This window comes from Aulonocara sp. 'chitande type north' Nkhata Bay, linkage group LG9 (assembly GCF_057382095.1).
Source record: "Aulonocara sp. 'chitande type north' Nkhata Bay isolate Kocher_YH1m ecotype deep benthic linkage group LG9, A_spYH_male_GT1.1, whole genome shotgun sequence".
Taxonomy (NCBI): Eukaryota; Metazoa; Chordata; class Actinopteri; order Cichliformes; family Cichlidae; genus Aulonocara; species Aulonocara sp. 'chitande type north' Nkhata Bay.
In genome coordinates, this window is record NC_141352.1 from 21,373,433 (window position 1) to 21,396,405 (window position 22,973).

The 22,973-nt window shown below is 39.4% G+C and overlaps 2 protein-coding genes across 3 annotated transcripts; one reads left to right on the forward strand and one right to left on the reverse strand.

The window, feature by feature from the left end:
• Positions 1–1,368: 1,368 nt before the first annotated feature.
• Positions 1,369–5,249, reverse strand: LOC147322107 (transmembrane protein 236). The gene is made up of 4 exons (XM_086305164.1): positions 4,978–5,249; positions 4,670–4,742; positions 3,857–3,980; positions 1,369–3,264 (listed from the first exon to the last, which is right to left on the reverse strand). Exons 1-4 carry the CDS (start codon positions 5,247–5,249, stop codon positions 2,567–2,569), a joined length of 1,167 nt encoding a protein of 388 aa, XP_086161290.1. The 3' UTR covers positions 1,369–2,566.
• Positions 5,250–7,541: 2,292 nt separating this feature from the next.
• hacd1 (3-hydroxyacyl-CoA dehydratase 1) lies at positions 7,542–22,936 on the forward strand. 2 transcript variants are annotated; one of them, XM_086306483.1, is made up of 7 exons: positions 7,546–7,766; positions 11,205–11,322; positions 12,353–12,371; positions 12,487–12,575; positions 12,807–12,928; positions 17,691–17,869; positions 21,559–22,936. In XM_086306483.1, the coding sequence occupies exons 1-7, from the start codon at positions 7,648–7,650 to the stop codon at positions 21,639–21,641; spliced, it is 729 nt and encodes a 242-aa protein (XP_086162609.1). In that variant the 5' UTR covers positions 7,546–7,647; the 3' UTR covers positions 21,642–22,936. The 2 variants fall into 2 exon arrangements, with proteins under 2 accessions (XP_086162608.1, XP_086162609.1); XM_086306482.1 differs by lacking the exon at positions 21,559–22,936 and having other exon boundaries at positions 7,542–7,766; positions 17,691–17,991.
• The last annotated feature ends 37 nt before the right edge of the window (positions 22,937–22,973 follow it).

Sequence of the window (22,973 nt, forward strand, 5' to 3'; positions counted from 1 at the left end):
AACTTTGAAGGTCAGGTAGAAGTTTAAATGTTTATAAAAAAAAAAAAAGAAAAGAAAGAGAGATTACATTTTTCAAGGGTAAAGATATTGCCGTTGTCATTGTTTTGTAACTGTTCTGAAGTAGCCATTGCATTATGGTTAAAGAAACACAGACTGTGTTATACAAGACTAAATTTGAAGATCTTTCATATGTCAGAAGATTTGGCAGAACAGATATGAGGAAACAAGGGTATAATGAGGTTTGTTGGACTTTGCTGATGTGATGGGTTTTGCAGGATAGCACTTCTCATGAGGCTTTGGGTGAACAGTACAGCGATGATATGTTTCAGCATACTTATATGACAAGAGGAAATCCTGCTCCCTATTCAGGGAAATGAGGGACAATATGGCCACTTTGGCCTCAAACTGCAAGAATTCCCGTTAATACTTATTAACTTACACGGTAAGTTATAAGTAGCGTGAAGAGCATATAATGGAGGTGGGTTGCAATGCGGATTGCAGGAACAGTGAGTGAATTCAATCTTGGAAGGACCTAGGTGGCCAGTGGCTTCAAACCCATTTGTTGTGAGGCAATGGTGCTAACCCCGATACCACTACAACTTTAGGAAGATGAACACAAAAAGTCAAATATATGCCCCATATATGTGTAGTGGGTAAATGTCCTTACTATCTTCTAGATAGAAATATCAAAGGAGTGGATATAAGAGACGAAAACATATGTTATGGGATTTAAACCCTAAACAACAAATAGAGGGTTTAATAAAAATGTTACATTATTTTTCTTTATGTGTGCACTGTAGTCACATCTTGATTGGTTGAGTTAAAACTCACGATACTAATGATTGGAAGCAAAATTACAAAACCTGCTATTGTCCAAGTACCTGAGTGTAAACTGCAGTGGGCATTATGTCATTAAAATATAGTACCTACTGTATGCTATTGGTATTTTTTCACGTTAATGTCTTGTGTTACTTTATTTAATTTGTTTTGGTTCTGCAACTTTGTCTATTCAGAAAATGATAATTGTCACAAAAGTGCTGTGTCAGTGCTGTATTAATTTACTTTACACTTTTCAGTGTAGTCATTGTTTCAGTGAACAATGACTGCCCTGTCATTGTTCTTGTGTGTGATGAAGTTGTTTTTGCAGAAGAATAACAGGAAACCCCTGCTCTTGAGGATTTAGAAAAAGATCAGATGAATTACAAGGAAAAACATTTAAGCAGAGTTTTTTTTTAAATTCCTAAAAACATACATGGGAGGTCAGTGCCAGTGAATTTTGTCTGCATAAAAAATATTTCACAAGTCAAAGTTGCAACATATTTTATGAGTTTCTTTATTAAGTTGACCAAAATATATGTATCAGTGACACAATCTCACACCAGTTTTTCTTTTTGTATAGAAACTTAGCCAAAAAAACAACCTAATATAAACAACATGAATTTATGCTTTTACATATTCACCGCACTTTATGATTGTAGAAAAATCATTACATTACAGGTACATTTCCAAAGTGCCATTCTTGGTTTAAAAAAAGTATATTTGGACATAACATGACAACAGTCACTCGACATGTAGTTTCCATTGCCTAAGAGCTCCCTTTTGGCCTGTGAAAATTACCATCATGCATTTTGTCACATGCACAAATTCATACTTGGTTTGACTGCACCAGCTGTGAATTGTGAATCCATCATGAAGTCTGAGAATGAACTTTTTCGTAAGTTATTCAATATTACGTTATCTTAAAAAATACCAGGGTTTAAGTGCCATTTGTACCATTAAAACTTAGGTGTAATAACAGAAAATCACTGTGGCATCACAATCTAGAAAAATGCTTGAAAATTACAATATATTAATCCCAGTCTTATAAATTTGAACATTTGAGCTAGATTTTTTTCTTAGCTTTTTCAATAATTGTCTTCTAGTTAAACAGGTTTTTATTTAGCGTGATGCCAGATTTGATGAACATATTACATATTGTTCTTCTACTCCTCACTAAAACATCATATATTCAATGCTCGGCCTGTTATTTGGTGTAAACATCTGGTATGAACTCTCTTGGCAATAACTACTTGAGAAGTCCTTTTGTTCTTTTAGTACTTAACCTATTACTTGACTCGTTTTAAGAAGTGCCGGTGCAGCCACCATCTGAATCAATACATTCTGTGTTTGTGTCAAACCTTTGCTTTAACCACCTCTTTTAAGGCAGTTGAGTAGCTGTGCATGACACATGGTTCAAAAACAAATCTCATTTCAGTCTTTGTTTAGCCAGTTTCCTTTTGATTGGCTGCCCTTTATAAACCAAAGGTTTAAACAGCATGTAGGTGGGGCTTCTGTGCTCACAGGCAAAGCTAAGTGCCTGAGATGATCATATAAGTGATATGGACTCTCTATAATGCCATGGAGAGCCATAGAAGACATAAAGCTGTCTGAAACAGAGTGTTTAGAGCAGTCTGAAGCCATCATCTACAAATTTGGCTGTTTAAAATGAGCACCCACTGTCGTGACAGTATTTAATGTATATATGACAGAAAATAAGGAAAAGCTTGTTTGCCCTTGAATGCTGGTCTCAAAAAAACATCCTCTCTGTGTTGAAGACCTTCAACTTGGTCATAAAGTTGAAGTAGATGAAGGCCAGCGAGACCAACAAGTTCTTCATCAGATAGAGGATGGGCGTAACAAAGCCGAAGAAGGCAATGAGGCCAACGCGCACAAAGAAGAAGGGTAAATCCTGCAGGGCTACTCCTAGGGAGGAAAGCAGGGGGCTGTGGGGCATGACCACCACACGCAAGCATGATAGGTAGCTGAAGATATAGATGGGAAACACCCAGCCTGAGTAGTAGACCAGAGGATGTCCTGCCACTCTCACCATCTCCACCGTATCCATCCAGAACATAAAGCTGTCCACAAACACGTCTGCACGGGCATCAGTGGCGCACAGGAATCTCAGAGGCCCAGTGTATGCATAGGGAGATATGTGGTACGGTGTGGTGCTTCCTGATGGTTCACTCAATCCAGACATGCCATATGGCCTCCCATTGTTACCTGGTATGCCCGGTAGCGTCCCATTGGTCTCTGGTCGAGCTCCTGCTCCGTTCTGGCTCCTGTCATTGAGCTGGTTTGCTCCTGGTTGCATAGGAGTGGGCACACCTTGCCTGTGCACAGCTGGCCCTGGCACAGCTGGAGTGATAGGTGTTACTGGTGCTACTTGTTCCACATGTGTGAGGACAGTGGAAGGGATGTCAGCATCTCTTTCGGTGTCATTAGCTGGAGAGAAGAAAAAGAAAACACAATATCTTGGATTATATTTACTTAAGCTGTTTATCATCAAGTGGTGTCGGCCCAGATTTACAAAGAGACAGCTGAAGGCTATCAGACAAATAATGTGGCTCACAGATATAAACATTAATCTGCTGTTTAGACAGAGGCAATAAATCAAGAGATCGCTCATTCAAACGATTTGGGCTTTGAAGAAATTCATATGAACTGTTTTATCATGTGGTTTTTAAGAAAATATATTTCCCTACTTCTGCCATGTCAGATTCAGAAAAATTTAAAAATATATCCTGCTCATTTCCTCATTTTGGATAAGTGAGAAATGAAGCAGTCCAAAGAAATATCCTGCTCATTTCCTCATTTTGGATAAGTGAGAAATGAAGCAGTCCAAAGAAATATCCTGCTCATTTCTTCATTTTGCTCGAGTGATGTATAGAAATGTTCACAGTGTGTTTGCAGTTGCCTCCAAGCTCCTGCAATGCAAAACCCAGCATACTTTACTATACAAGTCTGCAGCAGAAAGTTCAGGATCTACAGCAGTCAAAGAGTGATTTGTGTAATGTGTTGAGAGAGCTGCGCTCACCCTGGCCGGTCAGCCTGCAGTGTCGTATCCTCTCCACAACGTCAATGCAGATGAGCGAGAAGAGGACTAGTGACACGGGGAGCTCAGTGAATGTATCGTGTTTCAGGTTGTTATTTATCTGAACCTGGATAAACAACCGTAAAATTGTTAGCCTGACTGAGTACTGTAATTATTTACTCACTTTTAATCTTTACAGAGCCCACTGGTTCACCTCAATGGTAATAAACATTTTGGGATTTGTCACTTGCAGCGAGGGCATTTGACACAGCCCTAAACAGACGAGTTGCTCATCTTAGCAGAATTTATGGCTCTTATGTTGAAGCCACTAGATAAGCAAAGGTCAAAAGGTTTGCTTAAGCTTTAAAGAATGCCACAAAAAAGGGCAAATAAGGTCTGGGCTGTAGCCAGTTAGGAAGTGAAAATGTGCCTCGTGGACATGATTTGACAAGGACAGCATGGACAGGAAGAGGAACCAAGCTGCTTATCAGTAGCTCCTTATCCATAAGGCTAGATAGTCCTCTCCTGAGATCCATAAGGATTCTCACAGCTCATCACATTTGTTTCAGTGATACTGTGAATCCTGTCATACACCATGTTCCCAAACACAATGTTGTAATAGATATATGTTTAAGTTAATAGCAACTTCTTTGGAGTATAAACACAATCACCCAACATGACTACAAAGGATCTACAATTACAGGTTGAGTCATGTTACAAGTATAGCAACATACAGGTCAAAGTTCATGATCAGAGCAGAGATAAACCTGATATGACAAATGAAAGCAGTGAGAAACAATCTGTTGGGTGTTGTACCTCAGAGCTGGCAATGAGAAAGGCAAAGCAGGGTAATGTGGATAGGATCACATAAACAAGGGTCACTGGCCTCCTGATATAAAGACAAAAAAAGGGCAAGAAAGAAAACAAGGGAGGAAGTTAAAGTCAGTGACAGGAATTGCTAAAGCCTGGTATTAACCAGCCAAGTTCTGTCCAAACCAGTCACAGGCCAGTTCAGCCTCAAACCAGCTGATCATGTCTCGGTCCCGTAGGACAGCACTGGGATCCCAGCTGCTGAGCATACACAACTCGGACCAGTTCTCAATCTTCATGTCTGAGAAACTCACCACTTCTTCCTCCCTATGAGAAATTTCTTCTTCATGAAGACCATATACTTCAGGGGTACCCAGACCAGCAGGGCAGTGGAGGTCACATAGGCAATAGAGGAGGCCACGATCAACCAGTAGGCAGTGCTGCCGTCTCCGGGGGGTTGTGCTGATGTTTTGACCTTTGCAACGATGACAGCAAACCTCTGCATGACGATGAAGAGTGGCACGCACAGGCCTGCAAACTGCAGCACCTCGCACAGGGCAAACTTCACCGTCCTCCCTGAGCCCATCCTGTGGCAGCTCACAAAAAGAAAAAGAAGGGAGGGAGACAGGGGCTGTTGTCGCAGTGAGGCGACCCCTGTCCCTCTGAGGGCTGGTCAGGCCTCGGACCTCTGCATTGTCTGCCTCCACTAGCATTTTCCACACACCACAGCCCTGGCTCTCTGCTCACCCAACTGCTTACACTGCACTAGGCATTGTGTGCCTTGGCGTGGCGGTGATGTGACCGGCCCTTTGCTCTCTTTTGATACAACGTACAAACAAAGTTCGTCTAACTTTACACCCTGAAGGACATGCATGTGACACAGCAATCGCTTTGGGGCAATCCGAGGTAAAAACAGCATCTCAGCCAGTGTTTTTCAGGCTTATCACATCACAGTCCACACAGCTTTAATGATGTGTACCTTGTATTCTTCCTGGGAATTCTCCAAATATAAGAAACACAAGTTAATTACTCCCACAGTATAATCAGCATCCCAGGACTACTGGCTGTAACCCAAGAAACAAGATACCACTAAAAACACATCGACTCCTCTCATGCTTATATATCACCATCTAGTGGCAAAGTGTTCTAACTGCAAAATTTTGGAATCCACACTGTTTTGTAACAATTGCAAATGCATTCGTGCTTTGAAATTGCTGTCAGTTCAACATGTTATTGTTCATCAAATTCAGGCGCTTGATTATGATTTGTTGCATCATAATAATAAGCGACATGAGACTTTTTTCCCCACCAAAGCCCAGCTAGAACTTTACCAGTCAAAAGCATTCATGAAGTAATTTTATCTGTCTTTGGTTCTAAAGCCATCAAGCCACAGTATCTGCTATGCCACAGACCAATATCGCTGCATAAAAGTGACGACGGAGTAAAAATGTTGCTGAATTGTTTAGACTTGTGTCTGCAAAAGCCACACAGCTGGACATTGTGCCATTGCTGTCTTCAGACGTGTGAACACTTGATCAAGTAACTGGATCAGGATTAGATAATCTGGACTATATTCAGTGCTGTCTTCGGTTTGCACACATTTCTACGTGGTGTCATTAGAAGAGCTAATTTTAGATTCTGCATCGACGCGGTTTCTGAAGCAGTTCCTTCATGAGAGCACAACTCAGTCCAGTACAGGCTGATACCTGTATACTCCCAAGCAATTACAGTCCTGTGCAATACCAACGAAATTTGAAACGATTCAAAATGTTGTATCTTAATAATTTAAGTACTTCATCAAATTATTGATTATCAACAATAAATAAAGAAACTGTGAAAAGACTAGACTGAAAGTACAGACCCCAGAGCTCAAAGTCAGTAAAACTGTTTTTTATTTGCATTTGTATAGGATTTTCTTAAAATCCTGAAGATCAAGGCTCACATAGCAGATAGCAGATACAGTCGCTATCTAATCAGGGCTGGTTTTGGCAACTTGCCCCATTGGAGTATGTCAAAATGTGCTTGACATGTGGTGAAACTGTGGCCTGTCAGTCAAGGCCAAATGTATGATACTGCAAATTTTGGTATCCATACTTTGGTAATACCAAGTAAATACAAGGCCAGTGTTGCCGATACCAATAGTGTTACTGAGACTCATGTAGGGGTTATGTAGGGGTGAACAGTGTGTTATGATGACATGAATCATCATCAGTTTTTAACTTCTGATCACATTTTAATTACCACTAAATCACTTTGATTTATTACATCAATAATTAGTTAATAAAACTAATAAACTAATTTGAGGTATACTGAACAGAATTCAATGGGATATATACGTAGAGCAAGGGGTGTGAAACATAAGGCCTGGGGGCCAGAATCAGCCAAGCAAGGCCTCCAATCCAGCCAATGGGAAGGCTTGGGGAAAAAGTAACCATCAGTTCATAAATTTCGGACTTATATTTTTCATAGGTTTTCCTATATTTTCACAGGTTTTACAGCTTTTTCTACTGATAAACACTTTGGCCATGGCCATTTACAACACATTTATAATTACATTATCTATGTCTGCAATTTTACACCTTTACTTCTTGCAGTTTAAGTCCAAACAATCATCCTGACAGGTCTTTGTCATTTGCTACAACATTTCTTCATCGTGTAGAAAAACTGCTCTTCTTTGTCTTATGTGATGTTATCTAATTTATAAAAGTTATACCTAAACTTGTTCACGCTGAGCTGAAGATTGGGGTGAAAATAAGCCTGAATTTCTATAGTTGCACCAACTGAGCCGTGACAAGCCGGCTTTATTTCACTAGTCTTTGCCTCACCGGCAGGCCACGCACTTGTTTCACTAGTCCCGCGAGAGGGGGATCCATGGGCGGATAGCTAGATAGATGGATGGATGGATGGATAACCCCGCTGCTCCCCTCCCTACTAGCCCCAGCTGTCAGCTCCCTTCCTGACTTCCCCACCCTGCCCCCGGTACCATGGCGTCCAGCGAGGAGGACGGCACGGTTGAGGAGAAGGAAAACAACAACAAAAAGAGAACGAAAAGCACCCTCGCTACCGCATGGCTCACTTTCTACAACATCGCCATGACCGCCGGGTACGTGCGTTATTCCGCCCCTGTCGCCTATTAATAAGAAAGGCAGTGAAGTTATAGCCGCTCCCTAAAAAACCGTAAGCGTGTGTTGCTGTTTATAGGACTGCGTCTCCGCCGAAAGTGCCTGTTCAGCTCGCTTGGATTTAGCAGTTCGTCGTCGCAATTGAGTTTGAGCAAGCTTTAGCGGTCAGTTTGGTAGTTTCTACGAAGAAACGAGCGACCGTTATTTGTCTCGAGTGTTGGAAAATGAATGAATGGTGTTTGGTGAAAGTGGCAGGCTGGCGCAACAGCCGTGTCCAAATAGGGCTGGCTGCATGGTGTCAGCGTCAAGGCCCACAGTGCGTCCGACAGTTGCAGTGATAAGTATAGCCGGACCGCGCTGACACTGGAGCTCAGGTCTGGGACAGTGAAGTGCTCAATGGGCACATTTTTAATAACAACAACGTTTGTGTGAAGAGAGCTTCTTGTGTTGTGATAAAGGACAAACATATGAGAACTTGAGAATAGCGGAGGTGTTGGGGTCACTGGATCAGTGGAGACTAAGCGCTTCCAGTTTGGCGCATGGCTTCAGGTACTGATCACTTTAATAATAATAATAATAATTATAACACGAAATAAAACAAGAATATATTTGTGCACATCGTTGTGACTCTGTCCAACTTAGTAACTTGTTTTTCATGTGTTAGTCAAAGATAAGTAAAATTGCAGCTGTCCAAATCTACTTGGCCCTATGTGGAAAACATTATATACACCCCTCCTCCCTCTATTATCCTCTTGATACATTATGAATTAACTGTGAATAACCCCATTTAAAAAAGAAAATCTGAGTTCAGTTTCACTACCCAAACCCAGGCCTGATTACTGCTAGATGTGTTGGATCAAGAAATCACTTAACTATAAGCTGTCTGACAAAGGGAAATAGGCTAAAAGATCTCAGATAGCAACGAGTAAAGCCACAATCTACAGAAACGACTGACAAACAAAGTAATTGACATCCATCAGTCTGGGATACAAAGTAATTTCTAAGGCCTTCGGCGTGAGAGCCATTATACGCAAATGGAGAAAACTTGAAACAGTTGCAAACCTTCCCAGTAGAGGTCGGCCTACCAATATTACTCTAAGAGCGCACAAGTGACTCATCCATTAGGTCACAAAAGAACCCAGAACATCTACAGAACTGCAGGCCTCACTTCAGTTAGGGTCAGAGTTCACGACTGAACAATAACAAAGAGGCTGGTCAAAAATGGCATCCATGGGAGAGTTCAAGGAGAAAACCACTGACGACAAAGAAAGGCTCATCTTGCCTAAAGTAACAGTGCTTTGCATAAAAAGAACATCATAGCAACAGGTGGTGGTAGTGTGATGGTCTGGTGCTGCTCTGTTGTTTCAGCACCAGGACGACTTGGTGTAATTGATGCTTTCTATTAGAAAATCCAGAATGAGAATCTCCAACCATTAGTTCATGGCTGGAAGCTCAAGCTCCCTCGGGTTATACAGCAGAAAAATGATCCTGGTTTTGGTGTGGTCTAGTCAAAGCCTGAACTGAAATCAGTTTGAGATAGTTTGGGATCATTATGATACACGGTTTAGGGTCCAGTTACTTTTTCACATAGGGCCGAGCAGATTTGGATAGCTTTCCCCCCTCGTAATAAATAAAATGTCATCATTTAAAAACTGTATTTTGCATCTTCTCTGTGTTTCCTTGTCTAATATTAAAATTTGTGACAAATATGCAAAAAATAGGAAATCGGGAAATGGGGTGAATTCTTTTTCACAGCACTGGTGTTGGTCTAGAACGTCACAGCTGGTGCGTCCTCAGTGAAAGGTGCATGACATCAGGGAAAGACGTGTACACACAAACATAGGTTTTCCTTATGAGGACATTTAGCGACAATATGCATTAAGAAAGCTTCACTTGCGCTCCGCTTATCAGTATGAGATCCTTTTTATAAATCAACTTAAATGGACTCACTGGTGGCTATAAACAGCTGAGTGAGGATGCTTCTTGGCTGCTCATCCTATCTACTGTGCAGGATTTTTTAAAGTTTTTTTATATAACATTGCAGCTGGATTTATTTTTTATAATATGTTGTTTTTTTTAACATGCACATGCAAGACTTGTGAGTTCTTAGAGGTTTTTTATTCATAACTATTATTAGAACATGTATTAATAGAGCTATTGTGTTCTACAGTTGTCTCATTCCTAAATTAACAAAAAACAAAGCTCATTAAAGTGTGTATCCTGTTTGTTTTTTGTTTTTGTTTTTTTAAATGCCCTAACCCTTGACTGAATTCAAAGATTTAATCCAATTTTTTTTTTTTAGATGTTTTTCTTTATTTCAAATTTTATTTGTCAGGGAAAATCTTCTACTCCCTCACATCAGAAAGGAGACAGTTGGGGTGGTTTGAGCATCTGGCTAGGATGCTTGCTGGTCCTGGTCGAGCTGTTGGGGTCTTGTCCAACTGGGAGGATGCCCTGGGGCAGACTCAGAACATGCAAGAAGGAGAGAAGGGATCAATCAAAAGGAAAATCCTGTTTTTCTGTGGTTTTACTTACACATAGAGTAAAGCTGGTGTGTTGCAGAGAGAGTTTGTAGCTGCTGCTATTCTTTAATATTTCACTGAAAGTGCCGTTACAATTGCCTGATGTAAAATGCTGCAGCTTTGGTTTGCTTTCTCAAGCTATTCCATTTTGCCCTCTTTATTATTTTGATTTTAGTTGCCAGTTTATTTATTCCAGTGCTCACTTTATGTATGGATAACTGTCTGATACATGTATACTTATAAACATAATGTAAATTTGTCTACCATCAGAAATTGTGGCATAGCTGTTGAACCGTGGTTGTGGCCTAGTGAAAAACACAAACAGACCAGTTTTATGACAATGTTAGGTTTTTTGTATTTGTCTGGTGTCTCAGTGGAATAAACAGGTAACACCAGATAAATAGAGGCAGTAATGTCTGTCTGTTACAGAATACCTTTGAAGAAAAGTATTTATTTTACTTTATTACATGACATAGTGATTGATATAGTGAAAAGCAGCATTTAGTGAGAGAATTTTTATCAGCTTTGTAGCCCAGTATGTCAGCATGTACTGGGAATTCCTTGGTTTCAGTGACAAGGTTAGAAAATGTTAATAATTTTTTTTAGTTTCATTCAGTATTTATGTTGTTTAAATTCCCAAGTTTTTTCCCTTTAAATTTACATCTCAAATGTGTTATTATAAGTTTCCTGTTCTATTCATATTGTCATCCTCAGTTTGATGTTATTATGAGGTGACTAAATGACTTAAATTAGGTTTAAAAGATTATATTTCCAGTTGTGTCACAGTTATTTTTGTTTGTTTTTTCCATTGCAGAAAAATGTCTGTCCTTTACACTAATTTTCTCCTTTCACATTTCAGTTGCACTGAGCGGTTGTGTGATTTTTATTTGTCTGCAGGTGGCTGGTTTTGGCCATGGCAATGACACGCTTCTACATACAGAAAGGCACACACAAGGGTCTGTACAGAAGTATAGCAAGGACACTCAAGTTTTTCCAGACCTTTGCATTAGTTGAGGTAAGACTTTTAAGTCTTAGAGACTGTGTGGAAAAAAAAAAAAGAATTTCGGCCTGAAAATTGAAGAAAATGCATAACTTTATAGTTAATGGCCAGCAGGGGGCAACAGGTGGTAAAAAGCTATCGGTCAGTATATAAGTCTATGAGAAAACAACCATACTACTCAATTTTTTTTAAAATGACCTACTTAAACATTTATATCTTGATTTTTATGGTTGTAATCATCAGTTTTAAGGCTTGTCAACAGGGATATTAAGACCGATGCTAGCTCTGATGTTAATATTTGGTTATTTTGATATTTCAATTGATATTTTATACATTAACGGATTACTCTAACAGTTGTTATATGCAGTTATTTATTTGTTCACACTTGTTGTTGCGTTTGTGGCGTTCAAAAAGGGAAGATGCCCCCTGGTGGACAAACTATGAAATGACAACATTCTTAAGATAATTGAAGGGTGTTTCTCACTATTTTCTTTGCTTTAAAATTTCTCTGTTATAAATGCCAGTAAAGATAGATTAGTAAGTAGCTTATTTTGGCTGATAATATTATCCTGCCAATAAATCAGCTGAGCTATAATAAATAGACAATAGAGCAGGAGGGTGTAGCTTTATTGTCCTTGACAAATAGCTACCTAATAGGTGTGCAGTGTTCTTTTTTATATAATGGCAAGTGTATTTTGTCGTAAGCCTGTTTTTCGCTAGCCAAAACTATCATCCCAGTAGGATGAAAGTTAGTGAAGGATGCACTTTGCTAACAATGCTTTAGCTGGACAGTTTACCATCTTTTGTTCAAAGATGTTCTTGTCTGGTTTTAAATAGCCGAAATAGCAAATGGAAAGTTTCAGAATTAGTCCACAGACCATTGGGTGACACAATGGTGCCATGTCCATCTTTGATTTACAGTCTATAGCGTTTCCTGTCACAAGTGGGACTTTAGTGAATTAGTGAATTTAAAAAACAAATACTTTTTTCTTAGACTTTAACAAGGCAGTCATTTTTACTGCTGTTTGTGTTGCTTGTCTTACAGGTGGGACATTGTGCCATTGGTATGTGACAACTTACATGAAAATATTTGGCTAATTTGTACAGATTCAGATAAATTCCCTCATCTGGCCATGTATTTATTGGTGATTTTTGTTTCTTACTTTGGCTGTGTTGCAGGAATCGTGAGGACTTCTGTGATTGTAACTGGGGTTCAAGTGTGTTCGCGGATTTTTATGGTTTGGTTCATCACCAACAGCATCAGACAGGTGACTTTTTACAATTGATCAGTCTTTAGTTGACAGATTTCACCACAGTACTCTTAACCTCCACACACTGTATGTATTGTCACAACTATTCTGGAACACAGTCTGTCCAGTTGCTTTTTTTCCCCCACATAAAAATCGTACTTTTCTCATCTTTTTGCCTGTAAGAGCTGCACCTGTCAGGTTTGAAGCTTCTTTTAACTCTTTATTTTTTGCCATTTTCCTGACTTAAAGATCCAGAGTGAAGAAAGCGTAATCCTATTTCTGGTTGTGTGGACGATGACAGAGATTATCAGATATTCCTACTACACATTCAAACTGCTCAACCACCTGCCGTACTTCATCAAATGGGCCAGGTGGAGACACCGTTAGCTGGGGCTGGGATGAGTTTGAATTGTCTTTCCTGTTTCGGGACACTGTCTGAGCATGTCGGCCTAATCCGGTGAATTCACCTCTGGCATGCTTTCTTGGCCTTGTAGCGCCGCGTGTGTATTAAGTATCTGTCGTCTAATACAAAGAGGAGTCGCATGTGTGTGTTTATTGATTAGCACCTCATTAGCCATTCTGTTTGTGGTCAGTGATCTAACCACTAACACAGCACTCTGAGGAAACAGGAAAAGGTGAAATGCTTGTTTATCTTTTGGTTTTAACTTCTGCCTAAAACATAAAGAATTTCTGAATAAGTTTAGTTAGTTGCTGAAAGAGGCTGAAACCAGGCATTTTTTGTGAAAGAAATATTCTCAGCTGTAGTGAAATATAATACCTGTCTTGTGTTGAAGGCAGAGTACTTGTGATGTGTCGTTCTGGCCTCGAAGCAGCTCACCTGAAACTGGAGTCGTTAGTAGAAACGTGAGCCGTCCCCACTGAAGGCTGTCCAGCGCGCAGGCTCGGCATCTTAATTTTATTTATTCTTTCTGCTTCGCTGTGTCACGTGATTCTTCAGGCGGTCCATCTAATGCCAGCCACTCTTTTGTTTCTGCTCTGGATTCTTGTGCTCTTGAATGGCACCCTTCGCCTCCCCGCCCCCACCCTTCACGTCTTTCTTTAAGCACGGAGGAGACGACAGGCCCCTGGCAAGGGGCTCATGTTCAGCTGCTCCTGTTTTTAAGACCATCTGTTTTGGTCACGGAATGTTCACCCAACATTTCTCTCATCCGCTGAGACGCTCCCCCGAGCCTTTGCTGTGGTCCCCACTAAATACAGGAACTCTATAGTCCTGAGTCATGGCATATCATTTGGTCCTGGAGAGAGCTGCCATCATAGGAAGAGGCATGCTGTCTCACTGTTATTTGGGGCGGTGACGAGAAATTAAGTTGGTACTTTGTGATTAACTTAGTTGTGTGCAGGAGTTCTACCGTTGGTTTTTCAAGAACACAGTGTTTCCTTGCTGCTGGGTCTTCTTCCTCTTTTCTCCCATTATCCAAAGGAGTTCTGCAGGGCTCCACATTAGGTCCATTGCTCTTTTCTCGTTACATAAAGAACCTTTGTGATAATTTATCAAATGCTGCTTTCCATCTTTATGCAGATGATACAATTATCTGTTGTTCATCTCCTTCAGTAGCACAAACCCTATAATTCTGCAGTCTGCCTTTGATGTTGTTCAGTCCCATTTAACTCAACTTAAGTTGGTGTTAAATCCAGAGAAATCCAAGTTCATGTTATTCTCAAATGGCAAAGAGTTGTTAGCTACGTCTCCTAAGAGACATAGACTTTGTATATTCGCAGACTCTCCCATTAGCTGATCTTTATCTATAAATCTTTGCTTGGGCTAGTTCCCTCTTATTTATGTGTTTATATGTGTAAAAACCACAACCAGTGCAGCCTTCATTCTCACAATTTAATACAATTGATTGTCCCAAAAATCAGAACAGAATTGGGGAAAAAGGCTTTGAAATACGTTGCCCCTGCTTGCTGGAATAATCTGCAGAAGGAACTGAAATTATCGAGAGAATAACTCTTTTACTCAGTGTAATTGTTTTTAATGTCGCTCTTAATTTGATCTGTTTTTGTATATTTTTCACATGTTCATATGGGATATTGTATTTTTTTATGTTATATACTTATATACATGTATTTTGACTTTTGTTGCCATGATGTCAGGTCTCTCTTGGAAATGAGATTTTTAATCTCATTGAGATTTTACCTGGATAAATAAAGGACTATTAAGTAATAAAATACAAACAGCCTCTTTCTTAGGCACTAATATCTTTTTTTTCTCAATTTCCAATATATTATGACCAATTTGTCACCACATATTGATGTGGTTACTATTTTTTTTTCCTGTGCATAGATTTAATGTCAGTGTTGCTAAAAACATCCTCGCACTTTTTCAGTTCTTAGTTACTATATCATCACTACTGTAGCCTCTTCCTGATTGGCTGCTTTGCTTCATAAGGTCACAGTTCTGTATACGGTATGCAACTGAAGTTGTAATTGGACGGCATAGAATACATTTTTATTGCTATGAAGATGATACCCAGCTTTATTGATACATGAAGCCAGATGAAACACTCTGACTTAAACACATAAAGACTGATGACCTCTGATTTCCTGCTTCCAAATTCATAAAAACCTGAGGTTATTGTATTCTGTTCTAAAAATCTTAGAAATATCTTAGAAAAAAACAGATGTTTACTCTGGATGCTGTTAGCTTGACCTCTAATAACACTGTGAGGAATCTTGGAGTCGTTTTTGAACAGGATATGTCCTTCACTGAGCATATTAAAGAAATATGCAGGACTGCTTTGTGTCATCTGCACAACATCTCTAAAATTAGAAACGTCCCGTCTCAGAGTAGCGCTAAAAAGCTAGTTCATGCATTTATTACTTCTAGGCTGGACAATTGTAATTCGTTATTATCAGGCTTTCCGAAAAACTCCCTGATACAAAATCAGAATTGGACTACCTTATTAATTGCTTTGAATCTGAAATTTACATTTATTTCAGATAACCTGTTAACAGGCCCCAAAGATCAGTACATTACAGAGATTGATTCATTATTTAATTAATGTATTTTTGTGTTGTGTATCCATGTACATTTTCTGGTGATAGATTCAGTCCTACTGAGCGTGGACAGTGTCGGCATTGAACAGATTTCTTGGGCTATTCCTTTCTCTTTAATATACCCCCAAAGTATTGCATGTTATTTAAGTCTGATGATATCCTTCTCCACTTTAAAGTTTTCCTTTTTCACCTCCTGTAGAGAAAACAGACATTTGTGTGATTTGAGGCGTGAGCGTTGTTTGTATCGTTTCCATATTTCTCTTCTGCCAAGCTTCATCTTGTCTGCCAGTGTTTGCACCATATGTTCCTGTGGATATACCGAATCTATACATCTGTTCATTCCAGCAACTTTTTATTTCAGGACTACTTTCTGGGTGCAGTTCAGTCCATATATGCTGGACCATATTGGAGCCCAACAAATTTGTCTTGGCCTTGTTTGACCATAGAACATGCTCCCAGTAATCGTCAGACTTTGATGATGTTTAACGTTGTTTAAAGTTGACCTGTTACCCTTTCCTTATTTTCTGCCAGATACATGTTTCAAACTGTTTCAAACAAGCAATTTAGGAAGCTTTTCTCTTCTTGCTTCTTTATGAGAGGGGATATCCCTGATTTGCCTCTGACTGTGAGTGCAGCAGCCCCACCCTCATGCTGCTTAAACTGCTGTTTGTGAGGGGAACCCAATCAGAAGAAAGTTGGTTAAAAGAGTTGCTTAAGAGGTAAAATGACTTATTTGCTATTTTGGTGGATAAACTGGAAGTCCTACTATAAGATAAACAACAACTGTGAGCCATGCAAAGCTAGAAACAAAAATGTGGAGCATAAGAGGTCTTTAATCGTTAATCTTGCAATTTCGAGTTGATTTTAGTTGATTAGTCATCTTGCATCATTTTCCATCTTTGTGAAATCTCATATGTTTCTTGCACAATTGTTTTGACAATTCCCTCATGTAATTCTAGGATGTAGATAGACACAGCCCATCCAACAAAGAGAACGTTCTGGTGCTTAGATTGTCAAACATCAGATTTAATCAGGACTGTTTTAGTAATAAGTAGTTTTAAGCGTTTAGCAGTGATTGCAGGTATATTCAGGTATATTGACAGTGAGCTTGAAACAATGCAGTTTTTGACATTTTATTTAAGATTATTTATTGGAGAGGTTTAAGTGACTTCTTTTGTATACCCTCTGTTCTTTGATGACCAGTCTAACCACTAAAATTGAACCTAGTATTTCTTATTCTTGTCTTTTGAGTTGCTTTAAAGAACTTCAATTGGTTTCTTTTATTTACTATAAATCAGATCTGTGGGAATTCATGCAGTGTATTCCGACATATTTGTGTGGGCTTTCTAATCTTAGAAAATTGGATTCAGTTCAATATTTTGGTCATTTTTGTTTGGTAATGTGCCCACTGCAAACAAACAGTGAGGCAAAAGATGCTGTGTTCCTGGTTGTTCTTAACATACCAGTTCACAAATTATAGTTTGGGAACATTAAAGTCTCAGATGTCAGAAGGTTTTTGCACACATGCCAGTTCAGTGGACCAATGTAATTATGCCTTCAGTTGCAAAACTGTGCACTGGCATGAAATAAGGTGAGGAGCTGCTGGAAAGTAATAATGCATATTTTATATCCAGCAGGCAATGAAACATTATTGTAACAACAAATCAGCTTATTACTTAATGCTGGAATATGATCTTATTCTTGACTTTCTCTCAATTAAAATGAACTGCATGAACAAAAAGGTTGAATTTTTTTTTAAACTTTTGCATGTGAACAGCATGAAAGTGTAAAAAGAAAATGATACCTTGGAGTTATCCAGAACCAAAATCACTCAGAGTTCCTGAAGATGGAAAAAATGTGAAAATATTACTTTTTTACAATGTGCTGCTTGACCACCATATCTCTGGAATACCTCGAGGGAAGTTTTATGTCCACAACTCAAGGCAGCTTTTGTTACAGTGTCTGGCCCCTGTGTCAGTCATCTTCCTGTGTTTTCAATATGCATGTGAGTGTATTAACATCCTCTGACTGTCAACTGTCCTAACTGTGTGAGTGCTAAAGTGATCACGCTGCTGGATTTGAAGACATCCATCCTGCTCTTTCTTCTTCCCCCAGATACAACCTCTTCATTGTCTTGTACCCGGTGGGAGTCGTTGGTGAGCTGCTCACCATTTATGCTGCGCTGCCGTTCGTACGCAGGTCTGGAATGTACTCCATGAGGCTCCCAAACAAGTATAACGTGTCGTTTGACTACTACTACTGCCTCATCATCGTCATGCTGTCCTACATCCCATGTAAGAAGCAAATTTCATGCCTACATTGTGCACTTTCAGTTTTGGCATGTAGGTCAAAATCCTGCATGATTTTTAAACTGTATTTTCTCCTGTTGTGGTACAAATAATTCTGCCTGTTCTGCTCAAAAGCAGCTTTTCTGTCCTGTGGTGCAATGTTTGGTGGCATTTTATAATTTGAATAGAATCATCTGTTGTGGTATATCCAATTTTATTTGGAATATACTGTGTGTTCACATGTCGTACATAATTTTGAATATAAAGGTCGTTTTTCATAACACAGCTGTCAATGACTCCTTGAAGTCTAGAATCCATAGACTTCACCAGATGTTGTTTTCTCTCATTGATTTGTGATGCTACCTTCAGTTGCTGGTTTTTGTCTTTCTGCATTCATTTAATAACTATTGATCTGAGATTGGGTGACTGACTTGGCCACTGAAGAATATCCCTTTTCTTGGGCTTGAGAAACTCTTGGCTTGCTTTTGCAGTTTGCTTTGGCTTGTTCTCAATTTGCACAGTGAAGCTCTGTCTGATCGGTTTTGCAGTATTTGGCTGAATCTGAGCAGAGAGTGTAGTCCTGTACACTTATTATTCACAGCACTGTCACAAGTCACAGATTAGATTTAAATTTTAATCTAGTCCAATCTGGTCTTCTCATTCATGATTATAACAAGTGGGTTGCAACTTGTTGTAAACTCTGTGTTTCCATCCATGAAGCCATCTCTTGTTCATCGACTTTGATAGTACTCCTACTTTCTCCACACTCTTGACTGAGCTCAGTGTTGTAAAGGGTTTTTCTTAACCATGGAAATAATTCTGCGATCATCCCGTTTAGTTGTTTCTTGTGGTCTTCTGGACCTTTTGATGTTAATGAGCTAACCAATTCATTTATTCTTTTTAAGAATTAACCACATTCTTGATTCGGCCACAAGTTTTTGCTGTCTCACTAATGATGGCCTACTTCACTCTAGGGCTGCCACAAACGATTATTTTGATAGTCGACTAGTCACCGATTATTTTTGCGATTAGTCGACTAATCAGATCATCATCCATTAGACGTAAAACTACAGCTTATTGCACCAGCAGCATCTGCTCTTATATAACTATCATTAGCTTACAGCTTTAAGTGTTTAAGGTCTGTGCTAACTAAAAATAAAGACAAGATGATAGTTTATTAAATTTTAATGAAATTTGCAGATTGTTTCGGTGAAGTTTAATAAACTCCTTGCTATCTAAAATATAACAGGACACTGGAGTATATTCTGGAGCATCTCACACTTCTGATAATCAGCTGTCTGCTTGACGTTTATTCAGCTGTGTAAAAACTATAACTTTAATCTCAGACAAACTGATTTACTCAGGAACTAGGGCTGCTCAATTAATCGAATTTTAATCACGATTACGATCTGGGCTTTCAACGATCATTAAAAATGACTGAGCCGATTATTAGCCCCTCCCTCATTTGTCCGCGACACCTTAAAGGCCGGTCCGTGAAAATATTGTCGGGCATAAACCGGTCCGTGGCGCAAAAAAGGTTGGAGACCGCTGATTAAGAGGACCCGAGGGAAGCTCGGAAAGCTAAGCAGAAGTTATTTGGAGAGTGACTGCCGTTGGTTGAAAAGAGAGTTTAAAAAAAACAAACTTCAGTGGTGTTGCACACTATTTTATATTATTTTTTTAAAGTCATTGTTAACCCTTTAAAGCCGGTCAGAGCAGCACGCTCCGTTTTGTGTAACAATTTTTAAATCCCTGTAGAACCTGAACCATGTAAGCTAGCGCAATAATTTGTTTTGCATATGAAACCGGAGGAGTTGTACTTACATCTGATGCCATCAGCTTGTCCTCGGTCACGGTTTCGTTCCACATATAGCTTTGCAAAAATTGCATAAAAAGCGCTTGCAGGAACAAAAACATAATATTCCAGAAACACTATCAGCTGTTCGTAACACTTCCCACAGTGAAATGATGCACATGCTGTTTTCTTTGCAAATCTGCATCATAGGATTGTTTTTTGTTTTTCCTGCAGTATATAAAAATTGCTGTATCTCCAAAATAAAACTATGAAGACACTCAAAATAAATTTCCTGTTGTTGTAAACTATTTTTTGCAACTTTATTGTATTTAAAGTTTTGAGGGATAAACCTCTTAAATTTCTCCAAGTAGAAATATATGTAAACAAAACAAAAGCGATTTTCAATTTTTTTTGTAGTTTATTGCACTTTTTTGCAATTTATGTAATTACTATGGACTTAATGCATACATATTATTAAAATATGGGCTATAACAGTTGTATTGATGTATAGCAACTTGAAATGCTCCCACAAATGGCACTACAGCATGTAAAAAAAATAATATAAGCTCTGGTGGACTTGGTTCTATAGTAGGTCTTAAAGGGTTAAATAAATATCGTCAAATAATCGTGATCTCAATTTCAGTGAAAATAATCGTGATTATCATTTTTGCCATAATCGAGCAGCCCTATCAGGAACAAATAAAATACAAAAAAAAAAAGCCAAACAATAACATTTAAGTTATCTAAGTGACTCATATATATTTAACCTGAGTAGCGAAAGACGGCGGTGGGTTTGAAAACGATTTGCGGGGAGTCCGGTGTTCTCACGGCGCTAGTTAGCCTTGCCCCCGGCTCGCTAACGAGCTAGTGGGTAACAGATGTCTCCGAAAACGTCGGAGCGCTTTTGAAAATATGTGGTGTCCTGATAAACTGAGCAGATATTTGAGGTTTACACAGCTACATTCTCACCTGAAAATATGTTAAACGTTTATTTTGTGACCCAGAAAGAATAATAAGAGTAACATTAAAACTAACTAGCTGCCGCCATTGTTGGAAACTGCGCTGGGCCGCGCTATGAATTCTGGGACACAGCTGCTTCTTCTTCTTCTTCTTCTTCTTCTTCTTCTTCTTCTTCGGGGTTTAACGGTAGCTGACATCCTTGTACATGCAATGCTGCCATCTTCTGTTTCAGTCCGTTATTACACTCTTAAATCCTGCCACTTATTCCTGCGTCTTTTGTGATCGTACAAAGTTTCAAACGACGCGTCGACTATTAAATCAGTCGTCGACGATTTTGATAGTCGACGTAATCGTGACTAGTCGACAAATCGTGGCAGCCCTACTTCACTCCCACTGACATGTCTTTGGTCCTCAGGTTGAGAGTTCCAGTGAAAAGATACTGAATGCAAGTTCAACACCTGGAAGCAACTCCAGGTCTCTTGCCTGCATAATTTGTCATGAAATGATGGGAGGGAGTAAGACTCACTTGTTCATGTACTTTTGAGCCCCTGAAAACATACTGCACTGTATGAAAATGGCTGTAACTGCTCAACAGTTCATGCAAAATGCGTGTCAAATCCTTTGAATTAAAGCTGAAAGTTTTTACTTAAATCCGATGTTGATTATTTGATACAAAACGACAAAAATAGCCTTTGTTCAAAAAAATACGGACCAAATGTCATGGAATATATGGAAAAGTTGTCAGCTGTAATAGGCTCCAGGCTTTGCCAGACCACCCCAGTGGCTTATGTCTGTGAATGCATGTCTTCCCACTGTGCTGCTTCTTATTCAGAATTGAGACCAAGTTGAGAGTTGTGAATTTGTATTTCACTCTAACTTGCTTTCGTTTGTGTTCATCATAGTCACAGTCACCCTGAACACGCTCTCGTCTTTCTCACAGTGTTTCCTCAGCTCTACTTCCACATGCTGCGGCAGAGAAGAAGGATGCTTCACGGGGAGGTCATAGTGGAGAAGGACGACTAGACGAGCACCACCTCCCACCTTCATTTGAGCCAGCCTGCCCTCCACTTCACCCTCACCTCCACCACCGCTTCATCTTCATCTCTGTCTCACCTTTTAGCACCATCAGCCATTACATTCTTCATTGCACGGGACCTAAAGAACCACACAGCTGACGATGGTTACCACCCAGTGACAATCAGTAATAACGACAAAGCCACGGAGTAAAACCACAGTAGTAATACCACATCTGGAGTGTTTCTTTGCAGGATTCATTCCTATCTGAATGGTAATATTGGAAACATGTTTACAGTCCCAGTGTTGCTGGAGCTAGAGACAGAAGCCTGTGGCGTCACATCTCAGCACTCAGAGATCACGAGTCCTTTATTCACCCACCAGCCTTACTGCATCTTGTTGCACTGAAGCATCGCAGCCTGAGAGAAACGAGCACTGAGCCACAACACTGCACCCCGAAGAAGGAAGAGCCAAATGAGGGGGAGGGGGGTGTTAAATTAGTCGCCTCAATTAAATTCATCATTCAGCCCATGCAATTGGCAGATTAAGTGTATATTAAGTATTTCATATATAAAATAAGCTTTCAAAGCGAGATTATTCATACCTCAACAATAAATCTACATTTGGACAATATGCTGCTTCTTGTGTGTATGTGTGTAACCCTATGTGTAAACGATGCAATGTGAAATGAGCAGTTAATCATATTTCTTAACAGTAATTTATTCGCATACTGTGAGCAAGCACAGCTCCGACTTAACATTGTGTCCGCTTGGCTCAGCTCGTGCTTTCTTTTATGTTGTTCTGATGTTTACTATGTCAAATTAATTTACAAGAGTGCATCTTAAACCAAATTCGAGTCTTCACAAAAGTAGTAACTTCTTTTTTTCTCTATAGGCCGCTGTAGGTATGAGACTACGATTCAAATTTATGTGAGCACTTCAGTCTTCAGTCTCTGTCTTGTTTGTTTTTGAAAATATCCGGTGTCTACATCGATTGGACAGTAGTTAGACTCCCTCCTACCAAAGGTGCTATTGTGAGATCATTTTAGTCTTCTGTGCAGCTGAAGGAGTGACTGTGATTGGAGATGACCTAAAGCAGGAAATCAGGATGTGAAATGACTGAGAGGAAATGTTAGCGAAGAACTGCATAGCCCATGGTTATCAAAGAAAAAAACCTTTTTGCTTGTAATCTGGGTTAGTGGGAAAACAATAAAAGAAAGTTATTTAAGGGAAAAAAACTATAAAAATGTGAAAATACCTTTATGTGCAAATTCAATAAACTAAATTCTACAGTACTGAAGAGTTTTGTGATGAACTTCACTCTGGATCTAGAACTCAGCCA

What these genes read in the sequence shown, in the direction of transcription:
- hacd1 (XM_086306482.1), top strand. Translation starts at nt 7,648, where the DNA reads ATGGCGTCCAGCGAGGAGGACGGCACGGTTGAGGAGAAGGAAAACAAC. An exon ending in TCACCAACAGCATCAGACAG is followed by an intron (nt 12,576 to 12,806) that starts GTGACTTTTTAC and finishes CCTGACTTAAAG; the next exon opens with ATCCAGAGTGAAGAAAGCGT. An exon ending in TACTTCATCAAATGGGCCAG is followed by an intron (nt 12,929 to 17,690) that starts GTGGAGACACCG and finishes TTCTTCCCCCAG; the next exon opens with ATACAACCTCTTCATTGTCT.
- LOC147322107 (XM_086305164.1), bottom strand. Translation starts at nt 5,249, where the DNA reads ATGGGCTCAGGGAGGACGGTGAAGTTTGCCCTGTGCGAGGTGCTGCAG. An exon ending in TTCTCATTGCCAGCTCTGAG is followed by an intron (nt 3,981 to 4,669) that starts GTACAACACCCA and finishes TTGTTTATCCAG; the next exon opens with GTTCAGATAAATAACAACCT. An exon ending in CTGCAGGCTGACCGGCCAGG is followed by an intron (nt 3,265 to 3,856) that starts GTGAGCGCAGCT and finishes TCTTCTCTCCAG; the next exon opens with CTAATGACACCGAAAGAGAT.